At 39.1% G+C, this 20,379-nt stretch overlaps 1 protein-coding gene across 1 annotated transcript in view; it reads left to right on the forward strand.

The window, feature by feature from the left end:
* Positions 1-20,379, forward strand: part of SCML2 (Scm polycomb group protein like 2) — a 66,644-nt gene that overhangs the window by 22,017 nt on the left and 24,248 nt on the right. The window contains exons 5-7 of the mRNA XM_075714649.1: positions 2,090-2,178; positions 3,624-3,867; positions 16,624-16,874. Of these exons, the coding sequence (XP_075570764.1) occupies positions 2,090-2,178; positions 3,624-3,867; positions 16,624-16,874 (584 nt within the window). The remainder of the gene's footprint in view (positions 1-2,089; positions 2,179-3,623; positions 3,868-16,623; positions 16,875-20,379) is intronic.

The raw sequence follows: 20,379 nt of genomic DNA on the forward strand, positions 1-20,379 counted from the left end.
TCCATTAAGAGGAGAGAATTTCCACAGTCATCAGTAGAAAGGTTGATGCCATCTCTTTGGACACTGTTTGTGACTCCTATTCCGTCAGGCCGCTTGTAGCGCAGCACCTAACAAGCAGCTGTTTCCCTGCACCCCGGCATGTAAGTTTACCTGCCCTCTGAACAATTACTGGTTATTCAGAAAAGAATGCGAGTGCCATTATTTTGTCCCTCTTGCCCTAGATTTTTCTAGAGATAGGCTAAATTCCAGCAATCAAACATTCTGGCGTACCTAGGTAAATTTTTGAAAAAGCCTTTTTGGCAGTTTTACAGCATCCTGCTCCTGGGCAAAGCTGGGAGCTAATTGGGTGTATGATTACCTCCTGTTAGACATTTAAGCAACTGATTATTTGTTTTTCTGAGTAGTGGGGAACCTTCTAGATACTAATGTTCTGCTTCTATCATAATAACTAGCTAAAATAGTCCCTCTCACCTGATTTTTACGTAGGTTTAATTACGTGTTACATAAGGATTTTGAGGAAGTGATTAATGTAGCAAAGGGTTCCTGTTCCAGCCTCTGTTTTTCATAGGTGAGCTTTTTTGTTGTTGAGAGTTTAATGTTCTCAACAAATTATGCTGAGGATAACATTTTCTCTGGTTTTACCAGGATGACTTAGAGGCCAAATTAAGTTAATTAAAACTGTTGTTTAGTTGTCGTTCCTCTGTCTTACATATATGTCTTTTCTGGGCTAGCTGCTTAGGAATATTGTGTTTCAGTAACCACATCTGTTTAGGTTGTATAAAGACTCTGGTATCAAACCAGGACTGATAATGAGCTCAGCAGTCCTCAAATTATGATACCATTTATCAAATATGAGCTTTATATTCATTTAGGTGTTGCATAGGTAGTTCCAACTTGAAGACTGTTTATTCAACTGAAGATACCTTAAAGCTACTAGTTAAGGAACGATTATAGCATATAACCCAATTTTAGATGACTTATTGATTTAACTGATCAAGAATTACAGACATGTTCTATCTTTCCAGTTACTTTTTTTTTTTTTTTTTTTTTTTTAAGAGAATTGTCGAGGCTCAGTTACGAGGGAACTCATCAGTTCCTGGCAGATTCTGGTACTGTTTGCTTTGTGGAAAAATTTCCAATTTGCTCTATTATGTCTGTTTTTCTGTAGAGCTGTGCCAGACTTATAACTAAAGACGCAGAAAAAATGTCCACTATGTCTGTTATCTTACTCATTACTTTGAAACATCCATTTGGATAGCACAGAAAGCAAAAGGGAGGTTTTTTTTGTTTTGTCTTGTTTTTTTAACTGAAAGTGGTTGATTCTGAGGGAAGATTATCTGGAATGAGAATGTTTTCAGCCAAACCTTTGTTCTGCTTGAATAAGGTAGTGCATCTAAGCAAATTTGATTATTGTTTGTGCTTTTTATTCACTTGTTAATGAAGAATATTAAAGTAGAAACTACTTCCAGTTTATGTTTTCCAATATGATACATGCATTTGTTAAAACAATTGTATTTTTGTTCTTCCCTGTTATATGTTCTTTGCTTTTTAAAGCTATTTATTTAAATGGGGAACGGAGAAGAAACTGATTGTTCTTTTTTTTTTTTTTTTTTTTCCCCCCCAATCTGTGGTCTGGTGAAAGAATTACAAGAGTCTCAAAAATAAAAAGGTATCTCCTCAATAAATGAGAGAAGCTGGAGTGGAGAATGTTGTTTTAGAATGAGAGGAAAAAGCAGGCCTGAAAAGTAAGCTAGACGCTTGTGCTGGGGAAGTTCCACTGGACCCGGTACTGTGTGGGACAACCGTACGATCTCCTGTACTAGAACTTGCATGTCGTTAAGTCCTAGATGTTTATCTGTAATATCACAGATCATGATGAGTGATTCTGCAGGCAAGTCACTCAGAATAGAAAGGCATTGCATGGCTTTCTGCACCAACGGCAACCCTGCTTGTTCCTTCTTGGCTACTTTTATTTTGGCCAAGTCCAAAACAGAGGGGATGAGGCATTAGTAAAACAGACTTTATGTCCTTCTCATCCTATTTTATTTTACAAACTGAAAGTAGGGTTGGTTGTTTGTTTGTTACTCAGGGTTCCAGATGAATGCGTCGTCTTGGCCAATGTTTCTTTTAAGAACTCTCAATGGAGCTGAAATGGCACCCACAGCATTCTTTAAGAAGGTAAGAAGAAAGGAACTGCTAGTAAACAGCTTTGGTTGTTTGGTCCATGGTTACATTTTTTTTTAACAAGGATACCAAGATAGTACCCTGTTGTCTGCAGCATGGGAAGGCAAGACTATTATTTAAAATGGCTTTGAACTGGATTGGCAAGCTACAAAACTAGCCAGGAAGCGATCCGCTTCTAGGCCATTGAGATGGGCATCTCTTTTCCTGAGTTGAGACTTTAAAATATGGTGTGTTATTTAGAAAAATTGTGTTAGCTCATTTTTTATGTCTCAGGGATTTAAGATACAATGCATATCACATTTCTTAACAGCACCATATTCATGAGGTTATGCACAGGAGTAAAAAAAATTAATGGGGAATAACAGCCATTGGAATACAGCGGTGCTTGGAAAGATTTTGTTAAATGTTTTCATTGGGCACATACTCATCATTTAAAATGTAGTGAGAAAGTAGTGGAAAATAGCAGAAAAAGCTGTTCACTTTTTTGAACATGACTCAAGTAAGTTACTGTGAAACATGAACAATTATATAAAAACAACAGTAATATTAAAATGACTTGTTGGCTCAATTTTTTGTCGAGGTGGTAAAAACCTGCTGTCACATTGAGTGACTTCATTTTTGATACTGAGAGTGACATTGACAAGTATGTCAGCAAATCAAACAGTTGGGTCCAGACATGCAATCACATTGCTTGTGTGTTAACTTTATATAATCATATAATTTTTTTATATAAGATTATATAAATTTTCTGAGGCATGATGAGCCGCGCTTCCCTGTGCTAGTAGACTAGCACATCTGAGATGGCTTTTGGATAATGAGGTTCCTGAGGCTGAGGTGGTAATTCAGTTTCCACTGGGTCACAACTCCTGCTGTGGGGTACACTTATGCTGGTCACATTGACTTGATTTTTGTTTTTCTTTTGTCCACTTGGAATTGGTCTAAGGCCAACTCAGTTAACAGAAGACTATAAATAATGTCCAATGCTAATGAATTTTTCATGGATTAATTGGGAGGTGAAGCTTTTACCAGACAGTTATCAGTCCCCAGAAATATCCATTCCCTGCAAACCTCCCCTTCTTTATTAGCATGTAATAATTTCATTTTAGTGTCTTCGCTGTCTTGCTGCCCAGACATAATGTATTGGGTGCAACCTATTGCTTATGTAAATACTTTTAGCAGGGTCTTTCTGTCATGGAGAATTTTGCTAATTATCCCAGCTGTGTTTGTGAGAACAGAATCTAGATTTTTATAATACAGAAGAGAAAAAGCAAATTTGAAATATAAGTTTCCTTGAATGTCTACTATAACTTTTTGAGAGTAGTGAGTATAAGAAGTAAGGATGTTGAGGAAAAATAGAAGTTTTTCTTTTTTTTTTTTCTTTTTTTTATTTTTCAAAAGGCCATAGAAATACAAATATTCTACGACTCTTACTTTTGTAGGAACCACCAAAACCTGTGCCAAACTGCTTTAAAGTTGGGATGAAACTTGAAGCTATAGATAGAAAGAACCCATACTTGATTTGCCCAGCGACCATTGGAGATGTTAAAGGAGATGAAGTTTTTGTTACATTTGATGGCTGGAGAGGAGCATTTGACTATTGGTGCAGATGTGATTCTCGAGATATTTTCCCAGTCGGATGGTGTAGCTTGACAGGAGATGCATTACAACCACCAGGGAACAATGGTAAGATGACTAATAATATTGCTTAATTATTTTTCCCCTCAATTACTGCAGAATTTGAAAAACCAGCTGGCTGTATGCAGATAAGACTGAAGATGTGATTTGTGAGTAGCTGATGAGGATGAAATGTTGTTAAATTTTCTTTATGTAGTTTAAAGCTAATAGCATAGTTTCTGGGAAACAATTTTTGTCTGCTCATAGTAACTCTGGGAACGTTTTATTTAATACTGTTAGGAGGGCTTTTGATAATCTTTAATTTTTGTGTGCTTGTGAAGAATCTTGGACTTAAACTAGATTTGCTGTTTGTATTATAGATAGTTAAATGTTCCTGTTTAATGATAGTAATATATTGGCTGCAGCAGCACTTTATATTAAGCTAACTGCTAAGAAAGTAGTCTTTGCTTCTGTGATGATTGAAGGTTTAAACTATATCTTTAGTGTTTCTTCCTTCATACTCACAAAATTCTGTCTTGAAGCTGCCTATTCTGAATGCTTTATCATCCTCATGCCTTTAAGGATGTTTGTACTTAGGGTTATAGAGTCCTTTTAACTAATGGTCACTGTGCTTTATAATGTACAGTTATCTACCTTAGAAAGAAGGAAAATGGAATAAAGAGGGGTATCCCTGAATGTAATCCCGCTGCTACTCTGGGGACCTCTTGTCATGTTTCTGTAGTGTAAGGCTGTTCTGTCAGACTGTTGGGGCTCTTCTATCCTCACTGCCTTCAAATTTGACAGGAACAGAGGTTTTTAAAGAGGGGAACCATATTTTAATGAATTACTTTAATATTGTTGACCAGAATAATTTGTTTTCATGGTGAGCATTTTCACAGCTGGCGTTAGGTGAGTAAGGAACAAGTAGACCAGTATCACAGAGCTGTCACTGGAAGTACCAAAGGAACAGAAGCAAGAAGACAAGAAATCAGTCATGTTTCCCGCTCTCTCCATCCCCATTGTTTTTCTCAATCTTTTGCCAGCAGGTCAAGAACCATATGGAAAATCTAACTGAAGTTAGCTGAGGGTACCTCTGCATCCTTGCCCTCACCTGCCTGTCTGTAGTTACTATCTGCAGTTACTGCCAATGGTCATGGTACCTGTAATCTAATTTAGTCCATTTTGGTGGATTTCAGCAAGGGAGCAGCTATGTGTGTAGCTGTACTGGCAGATCCAGGATGATCTGCCAGTACAAACCTGCATTGGGAAGGCAGGGGGAAGTCAGGTGAGGACAATCTACGTTCAATCAGAAGTCATCTAATAGGTACCAAGCTGACCTCAGTCTTAATGTTTCTGTGCTCCCAATCTGTAAAGTGTCTTTCTCAGCTTCTTCAGAAGGTTGACCTTGTCTTGAGAAATCATGAATGAGATGTGTTATTATGGTAAGTTAATTACATTAATTGTGGTGAAATAAAATGGCTTTATACAAAAGGGGATGTGTAAATAAGTGGTGTAAAACTTTTAGAAGATATTTTTGTGACAGTTTAGATTGCTGAGTCCAATGACATGTTCTGGAAAGAAGTATTATTAAATTGTTTAGTCTACTTCAGTTTCACTGCTGGAAAACCAGCAATATTTTGAGATATACACCCAGAATTTTTCTTGCCTGGTTAGTGCTTGATAGAGATCAAAGAGTTGTTTAACAATTAAAGTTGATTATGTAATCCAGTTGTTCAGGTAATAAACCAAACAAAATTCTTGAGTATGTTCAAATTTGCTGAAGGTTTGAAATACCTACCCAGGTATTTTTATGGATTCTAGTGCTTTGCTATGAAAAACAATAACACTTTAGGCATTAGTAAGACCTGAAGCAAGGCTCTTACAGACTTGTAGTCAAAACTGAGAATTTTGGATATGTGATGGAAACTGAGGGCGGAGAGGTACGGGCTGGGGTTTTCGTTATTTTTAATTCTAAAAGTGAGCACAAAGTTAACTGCAGTTTTTATTAAAATTGTGTGTGCTCCTTTTTCCCCTGTTCTGAGCATAAAGAATTTGTTCTTTCAATTTTGCTTCATGTGCTTATTTCTTACGTGCTGTTTGTGCATGTTATATGCACTTGTCAAATTTGCATAGCTAGATGACATATTTTTTGCTCTCAGGTTATGTTTTTCACTGTTATTTGATCACTTTTCAGCCATTAAAGAACTGTAATGATAGTCCTTTATTAAGATGTAAATAATAGCTTCAAGGAGAGTGTAATCAAGTCATTTCAATTCAGAAATATGATAATGTTGTCAGGATTCTTCATTAAGTCACATTAACATTGACTACTCCTGTTAAGGAAGAAAGTATGACGGATACTATATTGTAGGGATTCCTTGAAATGTTATAATATTATTCTGGCCTGGACTTTTTTCCTGCAGGTTAGTTTAGTAATTCTGCCTTGAATTACCGCAATAGAAAGTGAAAATAATTGACTGAGTGTGGCTTAGATTTCAGAGTGAATATAATGAGAATTATTCTTGATATTTGTAATTACCTTTCCTGAATGCATTTAAATGTGTTAAATCCGTAGTTAAAGGACTGAAAAAACCCCTCAGATTTTAGTGAACAAGCAAAACCAATATCCTGCAATCTAAGTATGAAGGTGATAAAGGACACTTTAAATTTCATCCATACCTAGACAACAATTTCCTGCCATGAGACTTATATTTTAACGTCTCTTTTGAAAGAGATATGAAATGCAGTAAGGGAGACAATATGAAAATTAGGGAAGATTTTATTTCAGATGTTTACTGTCTTAGTAATTTAGGATGCCCAGAGAGAATGTATGACCTCTGTCATGGGAGGTTTTTAAGAACAATTTAAACACAGGCTTCTTAGATATGGGTGAATTTATTCAGACCAGATTATGTGGTGTATTTAGTCTTTATAGCTGTATCTTCTGTAACTCGCATTGGTTTTAGACAGATAAGTTCAAGAACTAAGATGCAATTAATAGAAGATAAAATGGAGAAGGCAGGTGAAAAGTTGTTTTGGACCAACTGTTTTTAGCATTCAGGCCTTAATCTTTGTGTTGATGTTTTGTCTTTAGTCCTTATCAGAAAATGTGACTTAGGCAGACCTGGCTGGGTGTCAGGGTGTGCGTACAGTGGTATGAAATGTAGCACTCAATATTTATACTAGCAGAAGCTGTGCTTGGCTAATATTGTAGTTTGTTTCCTTAGAAATATCTCTGATAGTAGTAATTTATGTTATGTGTGGTTTGACAACAGTGCTTGATGTTGTCTTGGCCTGCTGGCCCAAGGTTCATGTTCTGAGGATGCAGTAGATTGGTTTGTTTTTTTTTTTTCCCTGTGTGTCTGTTGGTCACTTAAGTGCTTTTAGAGATGACTTATCACTCAGGAACATCGTTGTGAACTGTAGCTGGTGAAAGAAGTTGGCATGATAATGTCTATGCTGGATCAATCTGAAGGACCATCTGCTCTAGCTGGCTTTCTCCAGCAGTGGCTGAAAGCAGATGTCTGAAGAAAAGCATAAGCACATAGGAGAGAGGTTTGCAGAAGTATTCCTAATATCTGGCCGTCTACAACTGAGCACCTTCCAAGCCCAGAATAATGCTTTTATGCCGAGTACTTCCTGGAGGAGCTTAATCTATTTTGTTCAGTTATATTTTTGAGCCATTTGAACTTTTAGCACCTACAACAACCTGTAATAAGGAGTTCTGTACTTGAGTATGTGTTCTGTGGAAAAGAAGGTACCCTTCTTGTTGGTAGTTTCATTTGTGGTCCTCATGTTCTTGTACTGAAATAGTTTCTTGTACTTCCAGTACTTGTACAGGAAGAGGCAATAAATAGTCATTCCCTAGTTGCTGCCTTCATATCCATCACGGTTTTGTAGACCTATATTCTAGCTTCCCTCAGCTATCTATATTCCAAACTTTTAAAATCCTGTTCTGTTTTGTTTTTCATCATTATGGGATGAGTTTAATTCCTCTGATTACACTTATTCTTCCATGCTGTTTCCATTTCAGCTATGGTATTTCTGAGCCACTGGAACCAGAAGTGTACAAGGTATTTAAGACTTAGTGGCATAGTGGTGGTTTCTGTTTTGTTTTCTGTTCCTTCTATAATTAGTCATGAATTGGGATTTGGGATTTTCGGACTACTACTGAGCAATGAACTAATGCTGTCATAGAAATATTTATTTTAATTCCAAGATGTCATTTTTGTATACATCAGCTAATAGCCCATCATTAATCACAGAAGATGGACTATTTTGAATTGCTTGACATTTTAATTTTGTCTGTTACTTCCTCTGCTGAGCAACTGCTCAGTTTTACAGATCTTTTTATACATCTTTACTCAAATAATTGTTCAGCAGTTGTTGCCATCTCGTGCTTTACTCTTGTCCTAGATCATATGTGAATCAAGTGGCACAAGCCCAAGCACAGATCTCATCAGGATTTCTCTAGAGTCCTCTCTTGCTTGTGGAAACATGTCTGTTTATTCCTGGCCACTGTTTGGTATTTTCTAAGCAAGTCTTTAGAAGGATCATGAGGATCTTCCCTTGTATCCGTTGCCAGCTAAGGGGTTTTTTTAAGAGACTGTGGTGTGAGATCTTGTCAAGTGCAAATCCACAGACTACATCAATGGACTTTCCATTGTCTGCTTGCTTATTGACTCCTTAAAACAAATTAGTAATAGATTTGTGAGATGTGATTTTTCTCTACAAAAGCTATGATTGGTTCTCCCCCAACACATCATATTTATCTTTGGGTTTACTACCTCTGTTCTCTACAGGAGTTTTTAGCAACTTGGCCAGTACAAACATCAGGTGTCCTGTCCAGGCCTTGTTGGCTAGAGTATTGTTGGCATTGCATTAACCACCTTTTTAAGTCTCTGAACTTGAGGCAGTTTTAAGAACAAACTTGCACAGCACCATCAATAGGTTGGACATTTCATCTTTTTGTTTCCTTAAAACTCTAAGTGTTCTGTGTCCTGCCAGCTCTCTACTGCTTGTTTTGTCTCCGTTTCCTGACCTCGACTACCTCTACTCCCTTCATGTCGGGGAACTTGTTCCAAAACCCTGTGAAGAGGGGTTCTGATACAGGCACTGATGTGATGAGCTTCCTTGGAGTGAATGTGAATGCAAAAAAACATTCAATCTTGTTGCTTTAGTATTATCTTCTGGGTTTGCTCATTCTGAAATTTGATCATATGTTGGGTCCATATAACTTCTGCTTTTGATATGCTTTAAAAAGGCTTTTTAAGTTTGATATCTTATGGATGTTTTTCTATTAACTCTTTTTCTAGGCCAAACATATTATGCTTTTCTATTTAACCACCCTAGATTGTAATTTTTATTTTACTCAATTGGGTAATAGAAAGCTGTTACTATGTGTAAGAATATTCTTGTATTGCACTGTAGCTAGTTGTATCTGAGGCTTATGATTGAAGTAGACGGCAGATGACTGGAGATTGTTAGAGCAGTTTCCATTTGCTGTTTCTATATATATTCATTTTACTGTTTAGTCATTACATGTAAATGGCAGTTACTTAGGCAACCCACCTTTTTATTTATAATAGAAGTAAAACCTTTTCCATAAAAGAGAGAAAACAAAAGAACAACTGGGGACAAGCCATGTGGGAAATGGTGAAGTAGTTTCACCTGCAAAGATTGATTTCAGTATAAAGTAGTATCTGTCATTTAGATGTGACCAGCATCTGGAGAGGGATCAGTTTCTGTATATCCCTGATCCCCACAGTCTTATGAAGCTGGATCTTTGGTGGATAAAGGTGATGCAAGAACTCATGAAGGAGGAACTGCTCTCTGCAGTGTGCAGGAGAGAATTTGGGTGACCAAAGGAAGTTGATGTACTAATCTAAATAAAACCAGTGACACACTGTAGCTTTTATCCTTAGTCCTCTTCTTCCTTCCTTCCTTCCTTCCTTCTCCTCTGTCTCCCCCCCTTCCACATCGTGTGTCCCCTCATTGCTTTTCTCCCAATGCAGTGCATTTATTGTCAATGAGAGCCATCTTCTTTCATTACACTAATCAGCCTGTGATGTTAAAGGTCTCCTTCAAAAGCTGCCTGCAGCAATAAGAGTAGTGCAGGCTCAAGCAGAAATTAAAAAGTATCTTATTGGTCTGTTTTATGATTTCTTAGTTTAGTTTTATTTAATTTTGAGATGTGTTGTCAATGCTTACTTTGTGCAGATTTTTCCAAGCTAGCTACTGGGGATGCACTTCTCTGTTATTGATAATGAAATTATGTCAAAATAGCTGTGCTATAGTGCTGTATTTTCAGCTGAGTTGTACACAAATGTGCAACATCAATATAAACTTAAGTCCTATTCTTTATGTTTGCAGATGAAACAAAAGAAGTGTTGAAACTTTAGACAGCTACAGTTAAATCTGTGAAAAGACTCTGCATTGTTCAAAGTAGCAAAAAAAAAATCAGATAAGCATGGTAATCCTTAAGTTTCATTAAAGAAAAAAACAAATGCTGAAATGGTACAATTTCATACTGCTGGAGGTTTCATTTTTCTCTCAGTGCAGCCAGCTTCTTTTCAAGAGCAGGTCACAGTAGTTAAATCAGGCACATACAGTAAGCAGATTTATGCTGTCTTCAGAATTGTACATGAAAAACTCCTCAGTGCTTCAGGCTAAAATCTGATTTGCTACATTCTTTCATATGTTAAGCCTTTTTTATTTGGTATTAATGTTTCTTGGCATCTTGCAGCAAGGCCTGGATGGTGCTGCTACAAGGGCAGTAATCACTTAAGAAAAAATAAAGGTTTTGCCTTTCCCAAAGCTGTGACCTTACTGTAAGTCTGGTTTCCTCACCATCTTACTGTCTTTATTTATAAGGTAGTTGTAATTTTCTTTTAAATTGGAAGTGCTCCAACACATGTATTTTTGAAGGTTGCATGGAATTTTTTTTTTTTTAATTTGCTCTTGTTCAGGTCTTGTGGATACTAATGTCAACAGTGGTTGTGTTGCCCAACTAGTGGATGGGATTGAGTGGATTTTTTCCAAATCTTTGTTAGTACATATAAGCTATGTCAAGAATATCAGTGCTGTCATTTGGATATTGAGACAAAACAAATTGTAGCATTGCACTAACCAAGCTCTGTGTTTCTTTTTTCTTCCCTTGAAGCTTGTTGCATTTTATTGTTTCATGGGCCCACCTTTCATCCTGCTGATGCTGTTTGGGGAAAAACAATGGCAAAACCGGGGCAGAATCAGTAATGATGGGTTGAAGAATCAGGATGTTAAAACTCTTACCCAGTCTGTAGAGCTAGGCTTTGCCAGGCTTATTGACAAATTCATCACCGGCACACCTAAACTGTCTTCAGTTAACTCAAGTTTGTGCTGCTTTGATAGTTTATCAGGTATTTACTTGCTCTCTTCATTCGCAGCTTATCAACAAAATACAGTCTGTGGTTTTGTTGTGGGGGTTTTGGGGGTTTTTTTTTCGGTTGGGTTTTTTTTTTTTTTTTTTTTTGCTAGTGTGGTTGCAATGGTGATGCTTTGTTGAAGGGTGAGACTAGAAGCTGGCTTTTCACAGTTCTTGGTTTCTGGAGATTAACTGGAGAGATCTTTCCAGGAGTCTTTCGTTTTGCTTGTACCCCCACTCCCGCACACCCTCTGCCCCAGCTGGGGTATTAAAAGTTGTTTTTCTGGAAGTGATGTGTGTTAGTTTGGTTAGCAGTGGGTTTTGGTGGAGCTTAATTAGTATTTTCACACGTCAGTTCCATAGGTGCTGTCTTGCCTAGCTCTTGAAAATGTGGGAGACTGGGGGTGGGGGTGAGGGACCGAAGGTGCTACAGTGCTGCCTGGGGAAGTGACTAGGAAAGAGATGGTTTCCTTTCCTCCCATTTTGTCTTATGTTGCTTGGAGCCCTCCGTTTCACCTTTCAGGGCTGTGAAAGGAAGGCTAGGATTTTTCACAGAAGATAGCAAGAGCCTTCTCCCCCCCGCCCCCCCTTTTCTTTGTTATACTGGTAGCAGAAACTAAAATCTAGAAAGAAGAAAATTGCAAGCCGTAACGTCCATGTCCTGCCAAGGTGGATGTTGAAGTTTCCAAGTGCAATGTTGCTTTTTAGATAGCAAAATTATGACTTATATCTAATTTTGTATCATAGCAACATATCGGTTAGTATCTTGCAGCTACCTCTTAACCAGAAGTAATCCAAACACAGATAGAAAGAGGTGGCATGTATTACAGATACTTACGCTTTTGTATGGATCTCTTGTTCAGTTGAGACATAAGGACATAAATTTTTATAATCCTTGGCAGTAAGCTGTTTTGAAAAATTGGTAATCTTTTCCACCTCCTTTGCCAGTTGTCAAAACTGTCATGATGATAATTTACCATATTAAAGAAGGTTAATTTTATAGTTAAAATCCTGAGCTAGAACTCGGGAGGTATGTTTCCATTATTTCTGCTGTGGAATGCTCACGTGAATTTAGGGTAAGTTGCTAAATCTCTTCGCCTCATTTTTTTTATCTGTAGATGAGAGAAGGGCCAGGTTTTTATACTCTCAGAAGAATATTCTCAGTCTCAGTGGGGGGCATAGGAACAATACTGCAGTACAAATAGAATCATTTCTGTCTTGAAAGAAATGCTGGTTTAAACACTGAATTACTGTTTTTACTGTCCTAATTGGCACCTTCACCTAAGGTAGCAATGCTATGTTCACAGAATGTATGGCAAAATGAGCCCCTACCTTGCTTCGCGTAATTTCACCTCAGCTTTTTAAAGTCTTGTCTTGTAATTGCTGCTCTGCGACACTAACTGAATGGTAGATTTCTAATGTTTAAATATTACAAATCTGAACGTTTTTTCCCTCGCTTTCCATAAAAACATGGAATGAAACCGTCACTGTGGATTATTTGAGGGAATTTTACTAATTAGAATTGCATGAGAATTCAGGCTTCTGAGCTGTCATCTGTCCCATCCCCTTCCCAAGCGCTGGAGGCTTCAGTAGATTCAGGTTTCACACTTGTCTTAAATATCTGACTTATTCTGGCAAGAGATCTTGGGGATAACAATCTGGGGTCAAATTTTTCGGTCCTGCATGTGTCTGGGCAGTTTTTCTGCTTCCACAAGCAGAATCTGTCTCTCATCTAAAGAATAATCTTTCATGTCCTTCTCATGCAAATGAGCTCGGTTGACTCCAGTGGATCTGCTTGTGCGGATGAGGACTGAGTTATGGCAATGCATCTTTAGGCTGTGAGTTCCGAGATACTGGATTTGGGGTTTCTCTTACATACGTTGGATACAAAGTTTATAGGTGTTGGAATTCTCACAGAACGGTTTGAGGGGAAAAAAATGAGAATGTTTTGAATGAGCAGTAATTGAAAGTACGAAAGCTGTTTGTCTGTTGCATGAGGGTAGTCACCTATAGCCCTCGCTATCGTGACAGTATAACTAGAGCTGTGTGGACTTTGAAAAAGCTGTTTAGTTGCTAACATTACTATGGTAAAGTATGTCTGTGTAGTGTGATCTCTGCTCTTCAGTTATTGAGGATGCCGGTACAGTTTTTGGGTGTAAATAAGAGACCTGGGAAAGAATGCCATGCAATGCATCCCACTCCTGAAACTGGAGCAGTGGGAATTGGTATAGAAGAGCAACACGACACAAATGCTTGATTTTGTTTGTGCAAATGAGAAGGCCTTTGTGATGCAAAGCAGCATCCTGAAAAGGCAAATGTGCTTTTTTGGTTGTAAATATCCCAGCTAAATACTGTAGTAATTGCAAGCAGAGCTTGGCATTTTTCCTTTCTATTCTCTTCATCGTTATATTTTAACAAGTTCTCATGAGACTATTAAAACGTCTTAGTTTTTGGAACATGTGGCCTAGTGGGGATAACTCTGTCTACAGATGCAGTGGGTTGGCAGCTCGATTTTGCATGTCTTTTCATTTCCCTCCAGATCCTGTGACCCAGCGTAACCTTTGGTCTCCCTCTGAAGGCTGGGGTGAAGGAAGTATGAGCAGGTGACTGATGATCACTGTCAATGCAGCCTGCAGACAATATGGGAATTACTTTAGCAGTCTCCCACTCCCTTGCACTCCCCCATCCTCTCTTAAATCAACAAATGCAAATAGCAGCCACCTCATTTGCTGCTATCTCCGGGAGGCTGCCCAGGCAGCATGGGCTTTGTTGCAGTCCTGCCTATTGAAAAAAGCGGCTTCAGCCCTAGGCGGAAGGTAAAATACCAAATGGGACCTGACCCCCCCCCTTAATGGTTAATGCTGCTAATATTTGGTTCTCTGGCGTGTACAGGTAGGAAGATGCTGAGATAAGGGTACTTGATGCGTGTGGTTCAAGAGGGCAGCCTGAAGTGGTTGGAGCTGTTTGCATTGTTACTCCTTGTCAGGTAAATGTCCTACTGGAAGGGAGTAGGGATTGCCCAGTGTCCCGAAACTCATACCTGTGCTTCTAGAACCTGTTGACATTGCAATTAGCTGTGTATTTAACCTTAGCTGTGTCTTTACTGTGCGAGAATAGAAATGCATTTGCTACATTTCAGCACAGGCACGGGCACAAAGAATTTGTGAAACAACATTTCTTTACAAGGTCATGACTGTTTTGTTAAATGCGTAGTTGTGTGGCACAAATAAATACAAATAGCTGCATTTTACGCTGGGGTAAGCAGAATACAGGATGCAATACGTAGTACTGTATTGTGCAGCATACAGTTGATATTGTTTTGCTTTCCAGACATACAGCTTAACACGAGTTGTCATTCAGCACTTTGGAGACATAAGAGTAATGCTATGCCAGCATTTGGTTAAAATTCTGTTCATCTTATTTTAAGCTGTCATTGCGTATGAAAATAAGTTTTGGTATACATAAATAAAAGGAAAGTGATTACTTTGCCATCCAGAAGGTGGTCCTTCTCAGATACCTAGGGATATCATGTCTGTATTTGATGTATTAGGACTGCAACCAGCCATAATGAAGAGATTTCTTCTGAACTGCCATTTAGGAATATTAGATTAGTAACCGAATCAGACAAATAGCAATGTATGTAAATGCTCCCATAGCTTTAAAACTGTGTGTCAGTAGTACTTGTATTTTATAAGTCTGTTTGCAGTGTGTATTTCATCTTACTGTGACATTTTCTACTGCAAATACTTAATAACAGTTAACTCCTGAATAAAAATTCAGAGTTAAAGTAACAGTTGTGAAGGTAGGTGCTGGACTGTTGAGGTGAATATCACTCACAGAGCTAGACATTAAAACTGTTACTCAATCTTTAAGTATGTTCTTTTCTCAAGATCTCATTTAAAAATGTATCTTTGAGTTTTATTTTGTTTTATTTGCATACCAGAAAGCCTCAACATAGTAATATTTTCAGGAAAAGAAATATTCCAAATTCACAAAAATCCAGGAAGTTAAGTATTAGCAGCCCGCTATGCTCCACTTTCAGTCTGCAGTAGCGCTTTGGCTCAGGCACTAGTGACTGACACAGTCAAAGCCCGCTTGAACCCTAATTTGCAATACTTCTCAGTTGTGTCACATTATGTTCATAGTGTTTAAGGTTAGGGTGAATCACGGGTTTCAGCAGCAGCAAGACGCAAAGGCTGTGGTAGAGGCAGTATGATACTAGAAAGCCATCCAATTTTAGTGTAAAGGCTTCAAATGATTTCAGGTATGTTGTGCGTACCTTTGCCACACCTCTCGCAACAAGGGTGGTTTGATGTCACAAAATCTCCCGTTTTCATCCTCTGCTTACCTCTTCCACAACTTATGCATCTGTCTGCCTGCCAGCAATCAGGCCAACAAAATAGAATATTTGTTGGACTTTTGGACTTAGTATTTGCTTTTTGTTGGCCGCAGGTGCTGCTGTAGCATGGTGCGGTACATCTTTTCATTGGGCATATGTCCTTATCTGTAGGTTCTGTCTGTCATCGTTCTGGTGTTTTAATCTGTCCATTTTGAAGGGAATTGTTAAAATAAAATCATCATTATTACTTCAGAGAAGAGTGAGTTGGGTGGAAAAGATTGCTAACTAGGAAGTTCTGTTCAATGCAATCTAATTACATTTTGCAGCTTCTTCACACCACATTGTAATACAGTCACATCATATACATATTAGATCAATTTTGTATTGGGATGGGAGATTCAACAGAGAACCACTTCAGTGTTAAGAATGAATAAAAATGATACTTTGTGTTTGATTTTTGGAAGTCCTTCTTCAAAATAAAATTTTAAGTCTGGTTGGCTTCAGGTAGAAAAATGTGGGTATAGTTATGTAAACTTAACTTTCTAAACTGGCATCTCACACAGATGCTCATTAATGATACTTCACCTATCATCAGTTTCTCCTCTTCAGTAGGATGATTTTCTTTGCTGCTCAAAATTGGTTTGTTGCTCCTTAGAACTGGTTGGCATGTCTTATAATTGTGGAAACTGCTCTCAGAGGAGAATGGATGTATTATAGGTTGTATAGTTTGTAAAGTATTTTGAAGGCCTTCTTGATGAATGGCACTTTATAAATACCTTATCATAATTCAATTATGGGAAGAGTTTATAAGGTGAGTGGATTAAGTCTTTATTTTTATTTGAATGTTTTTCTCTTAGGAAAGTCCCTCTAAAAGAATGGGGATAAAGAGTTCTCTCTTTGCCTTTAATCAAGTTATATAGTTTCATGGCAACCAGTTGAGTTCAAAATATCCAAGTATATTTATTTTACAATGTAAATTGTGCACTACATTTTTATTTTTTGTAAGCCTTTGTTAGAAAAGTTGCTTTCCATCGTTCATTTTGAGGTTTTCCCCCCCTTCCCTTTTGTTTTTGTTTTTCCTCAGTTTCCATTACAAAGAGCAGTGCAAAAATCCAATCTTCCCCTTCCAAAGTGACCCGGCGTTCAATGCAGTCTCCACAGAAATCTGCTCCAGTACCAGCGCAACGGGGCAGGAAACCAGGTCGGGGCAAACCCCCTGGACAGTCTGCAGTTCCCAAGAAGGGCAGGTCTCCTAAAAATATTCCCCTGACAAAAAGCACCTCTCATACTGAAAATCTTAAAACAAGGAAAAAAAGTTTAAAACCTGGAAAAAAGGTTAGTCCTTATCTACTACTTTACTTTATATTGCAAAATTTTGTAGTGAGATTTTTTTTATTATTATTATTATTTAGTTTTCTGTCTTCTGTTCAGCCTTCAGGGCTTTACTGTTTTCAGCAACTGATCACAAGAAAAAGTCTAGAATGTCTGTTCTGGAACATTTCGGTATAAGCTTCTCTGGATTATTTTATTCCAGAACAAGATTACTGATTTATTTATGGGTGAGTTGTTGGTGTTGAAAAATACTATTCTGGAATAGCCATTTCCAGTAAAATTACAAGAGCCAGGGAAGCCTTTAGGCTTTTTAGTCTGGGTTATTCTGTTACTGAACCATATATATATAGTTTGCATAATTTTTTATTATTTTGCTTTGTTTTGTGTTTAGAAACAAAAGATTAGGAACAGTGAGGGCTTTGTTGCAGTGTTTAGGCATGTTAAGCATGCAGCTAGATTTGCCAAATGGATCTCATAGACACCCCCTAATCCTGGAGATACTAGCATGAAGCAGGAAGCTGCTTTCCAGGCAACACACTTCTCCAGGTGTGGGCCTACTTCTGCCCTGGTCTGAAAGATGTGATGCCTTTCTGCCTTTTTCCCTGCCAAGCTGAGTCAGACTTGGAGTGTTGGCAGCTGCCTCCAACTTCAGCTCCTCTGGAGCTGTTTGATCAGGTACAAATCAGCACTGCTGTAACCCCCACTTCCCGTTCCCACATGACACCAACACTGGTGGGTAAACAATCCCAGAGTGAGCTAGTTCAGGGAGCTAAACTAGCAGACAACTAATCCAGCATCCATCCATCTTACTTGCTTCTTTGTCTGCTCCACCCCAAAAAAGCACAAATGCTACGGCTGCTGCAAGGAACAACAGGATCACAGCAGGGCAGATTTCGGACCATTAGAATTGCTGTGGAAGTACAATCTATTTTCTGAGGCTTGTTCACCCACTGCAGGCTGTCAAAGAGGACTAGCAGTCCTGCAGTCTTTCCCCAATTCGTGTCTGTCCCTGTGCTCCTCCCTCCTTTGCATTAGCACCAATGGGTGCCACCAGTGGGGGGCATTGTTTCTTCTGTTTGGGTTTTGGTCGTCCCCCGCTGCCCCTTACCCCCAAGTTTCAAAAACTCGAAGTTTTGGGGTTTTTCTCCTCCAGTCTGGATCACTGTAGGCTATGGGATCTATTGCTAGTGATGTGTGGGAAAGGGTGGAGTAATGGCACAGGCGGGACTCTTCAGTGATAGTGCTAGTGAATAACATTATTAGAGTATACCCGGAAGGCGCTAGCACAAAACTGGAAGCAGGCGCAACAGCATCATTATTGAAATGATGACCACAAGGTAAGAAATGATTCTGGGGCCCAGAAATTGAAAGCTGAGCACTGTCTCCTCTGGTGCCTGCCCCTTCCGGTCAAGGCATCCGAACTGGCAGGCTACTGATGCAAGTGGTCTCCAGCTTTATCTCTTGCTTGGTGTATAGAAGTGCACAGAGACACAGATTATAGAGGAGAAAGGTGCTTCCATCCAGACTCAGCTGGTGGATGGGGTGTTCTCCATAAGTCTGGGGGGGCTTTAAAGGAGACCATTCAACACAGGACTTTCATATCTCAAGGACGTACTCAGGTATGGCAAGATGCACACTTTTATGTAAGAGTTTTGTCCTGTGTGTCTCATGAAAAAGAAATTGAGAGGCTTTGTGTATTCTTTGAAAGAATAGTTGGAGGCATCTCACCCTTAGAGGAGGCTTCTGGGCTCTAAATGCTGGGTGTCTGAAAGTGTCTGCTTGGAGCACTGCATTTGGCACCTGGTCTATGTGAGGTACCTGGGGGGACTTGCTTGGGGAATGGGGGTTACTGCTGACACTCCCTGTCTTGAGGCAGTGAGTCTGAGGTACCTCTACACACTCCTGGTTTCCTCTGTGGGACCAGGCAACTAAGACTTAGGTTTTGTAGAATCTAAGTTTGATGTATCTAACCTGGGAGTTTTACTACATTAACTTTTGCATTAAAAACTTTAAAAATTAACTCCTTTTGAGAATCCACAAAAGGTTGTTATTGCTTTGATACGTGGTTAAATTGTCAAGATGTTATATGTATGTGCAAGCTCTTCTTTGGCCTGTTACACCTGTTAGCATAAGGGTGAAGAGAGAAAATGGCCTTGTGGGAGTTCTGCATAGACAGGGTGTATCTGACATGGAGTGCCATACGGCTTGTATACCTCACAATACATATGCAAATATAATGCAAGTGGCACGTGCCTAGAGATTTGAAAGTGCCTTCCCCCCTCAAGACTAATCCAAAAAACCCCTTGAGATTTCAGGCTGAGTAATTGTGCTTCAAGCGTGAGCTGGCTATGTGGTAGTTCAGAACCTGTGTGTTTAGGGAGATTGGTCTATGCCTGATGCTCTGTAGAGTTGTTTGACTTTCTTTGCCCTTTTACAGCTGTTATGCTGCAATGTTTATCATTGTGCAGGTATTAACTTCTATTATACACCTAGGAATGTTGAGTTGTTGGGTCATTTTTCTCCTTTATTTAAGTTTTCTAAGCTTCTCTCTAAGTATGAGATGCATGTCGGGTTTTGTTTTCCATTTGTCTCCCCCCCGCTTGCACTGTATGTTTTTACTCTGTCACAATGAAGAAGAAATCTCCTTACATCTCTTTCATTATTTTTAAAAGTATACTTTGCATAACAATGCAAAGAATTCTTTCCAGAATTTCTTGAGGAAGTGCCTTGGTCTGAGTGTGGATCACAGCCCTAAGTTTGACCGCACAAGAAGAGAGTTTTTAAGCATCAGGGTAAAGCCTGTGAAGTCGGCCATGTGGTGCCAGAATGTGAGAAGTGCTCTCTGCAGGCAAATGGAGCTGGCATGCCCACCCAGCTGGCAAGGGCCAGCCGGTGACACCCTGACCGAGCAAACATGCTGAGCCCTGCTGGGAATGTGGCCTGCCTCGTGAAACAACATGGCTTTGGGATAGCAGTTTGCTGCTCAGCTGAGCAAGCATAACGCGCTCTATTTCTAAAACGCACGCTCTTTCCTCCTCCTGAAGGAGAAGGTAGGAAATGGCTGGCTAGCCTCACCATGCTTATGTTAGTGTGGAGGGCAGATAGTTCCTCTTACAGTTTAGTGTTTGTATTTTGTTTTCATGCCTGCATTTCTCCTGTTTCCTCCTCTTTCCCCTCAGCTCAGCCACCCATATTTTGCAGTGTGGTGACAGACAACTGTCCCCCCAAAGAGTCCCTGCTCCAGAGGGGCCTTCAGGAATGGCAGACTTCAGATCAAAAGCTCAAACTTCCCAAGTGCATTTTTGTTCTCTGTATTAAGGATGGAGAGAGACCTTTCTGTCGCCAATGTTAAGATGCATAGGCAATTCCTGACAAGTAATACATCACTGCTTGGTTCAGTGTCTGACCTGAGCCACCTCGTCTCATTCACAGTGCAATGCCAAGCCTTGGAAGTCTATTCCTTATGTTCATGGCGATTCCACCCAGTGCCATACTGTCAAGTACTTTC

This window comes from Pelecanus crispus, chromosome 1, assembly GCF_030463565.1.
Source record: "Pelecanus crispus isolate bPelCri1 chromosome 1, bPelCri1.pri, whole genome shotgun sequence".
In the NCBI taxonomy this organism is placed as follows: domain Eukaryota; kingdom Metazoa; phylum Chordata; class Aves; order Pelecaniformes; family Pelecanidae; genus Pelecanus; species Pelecanus crispus.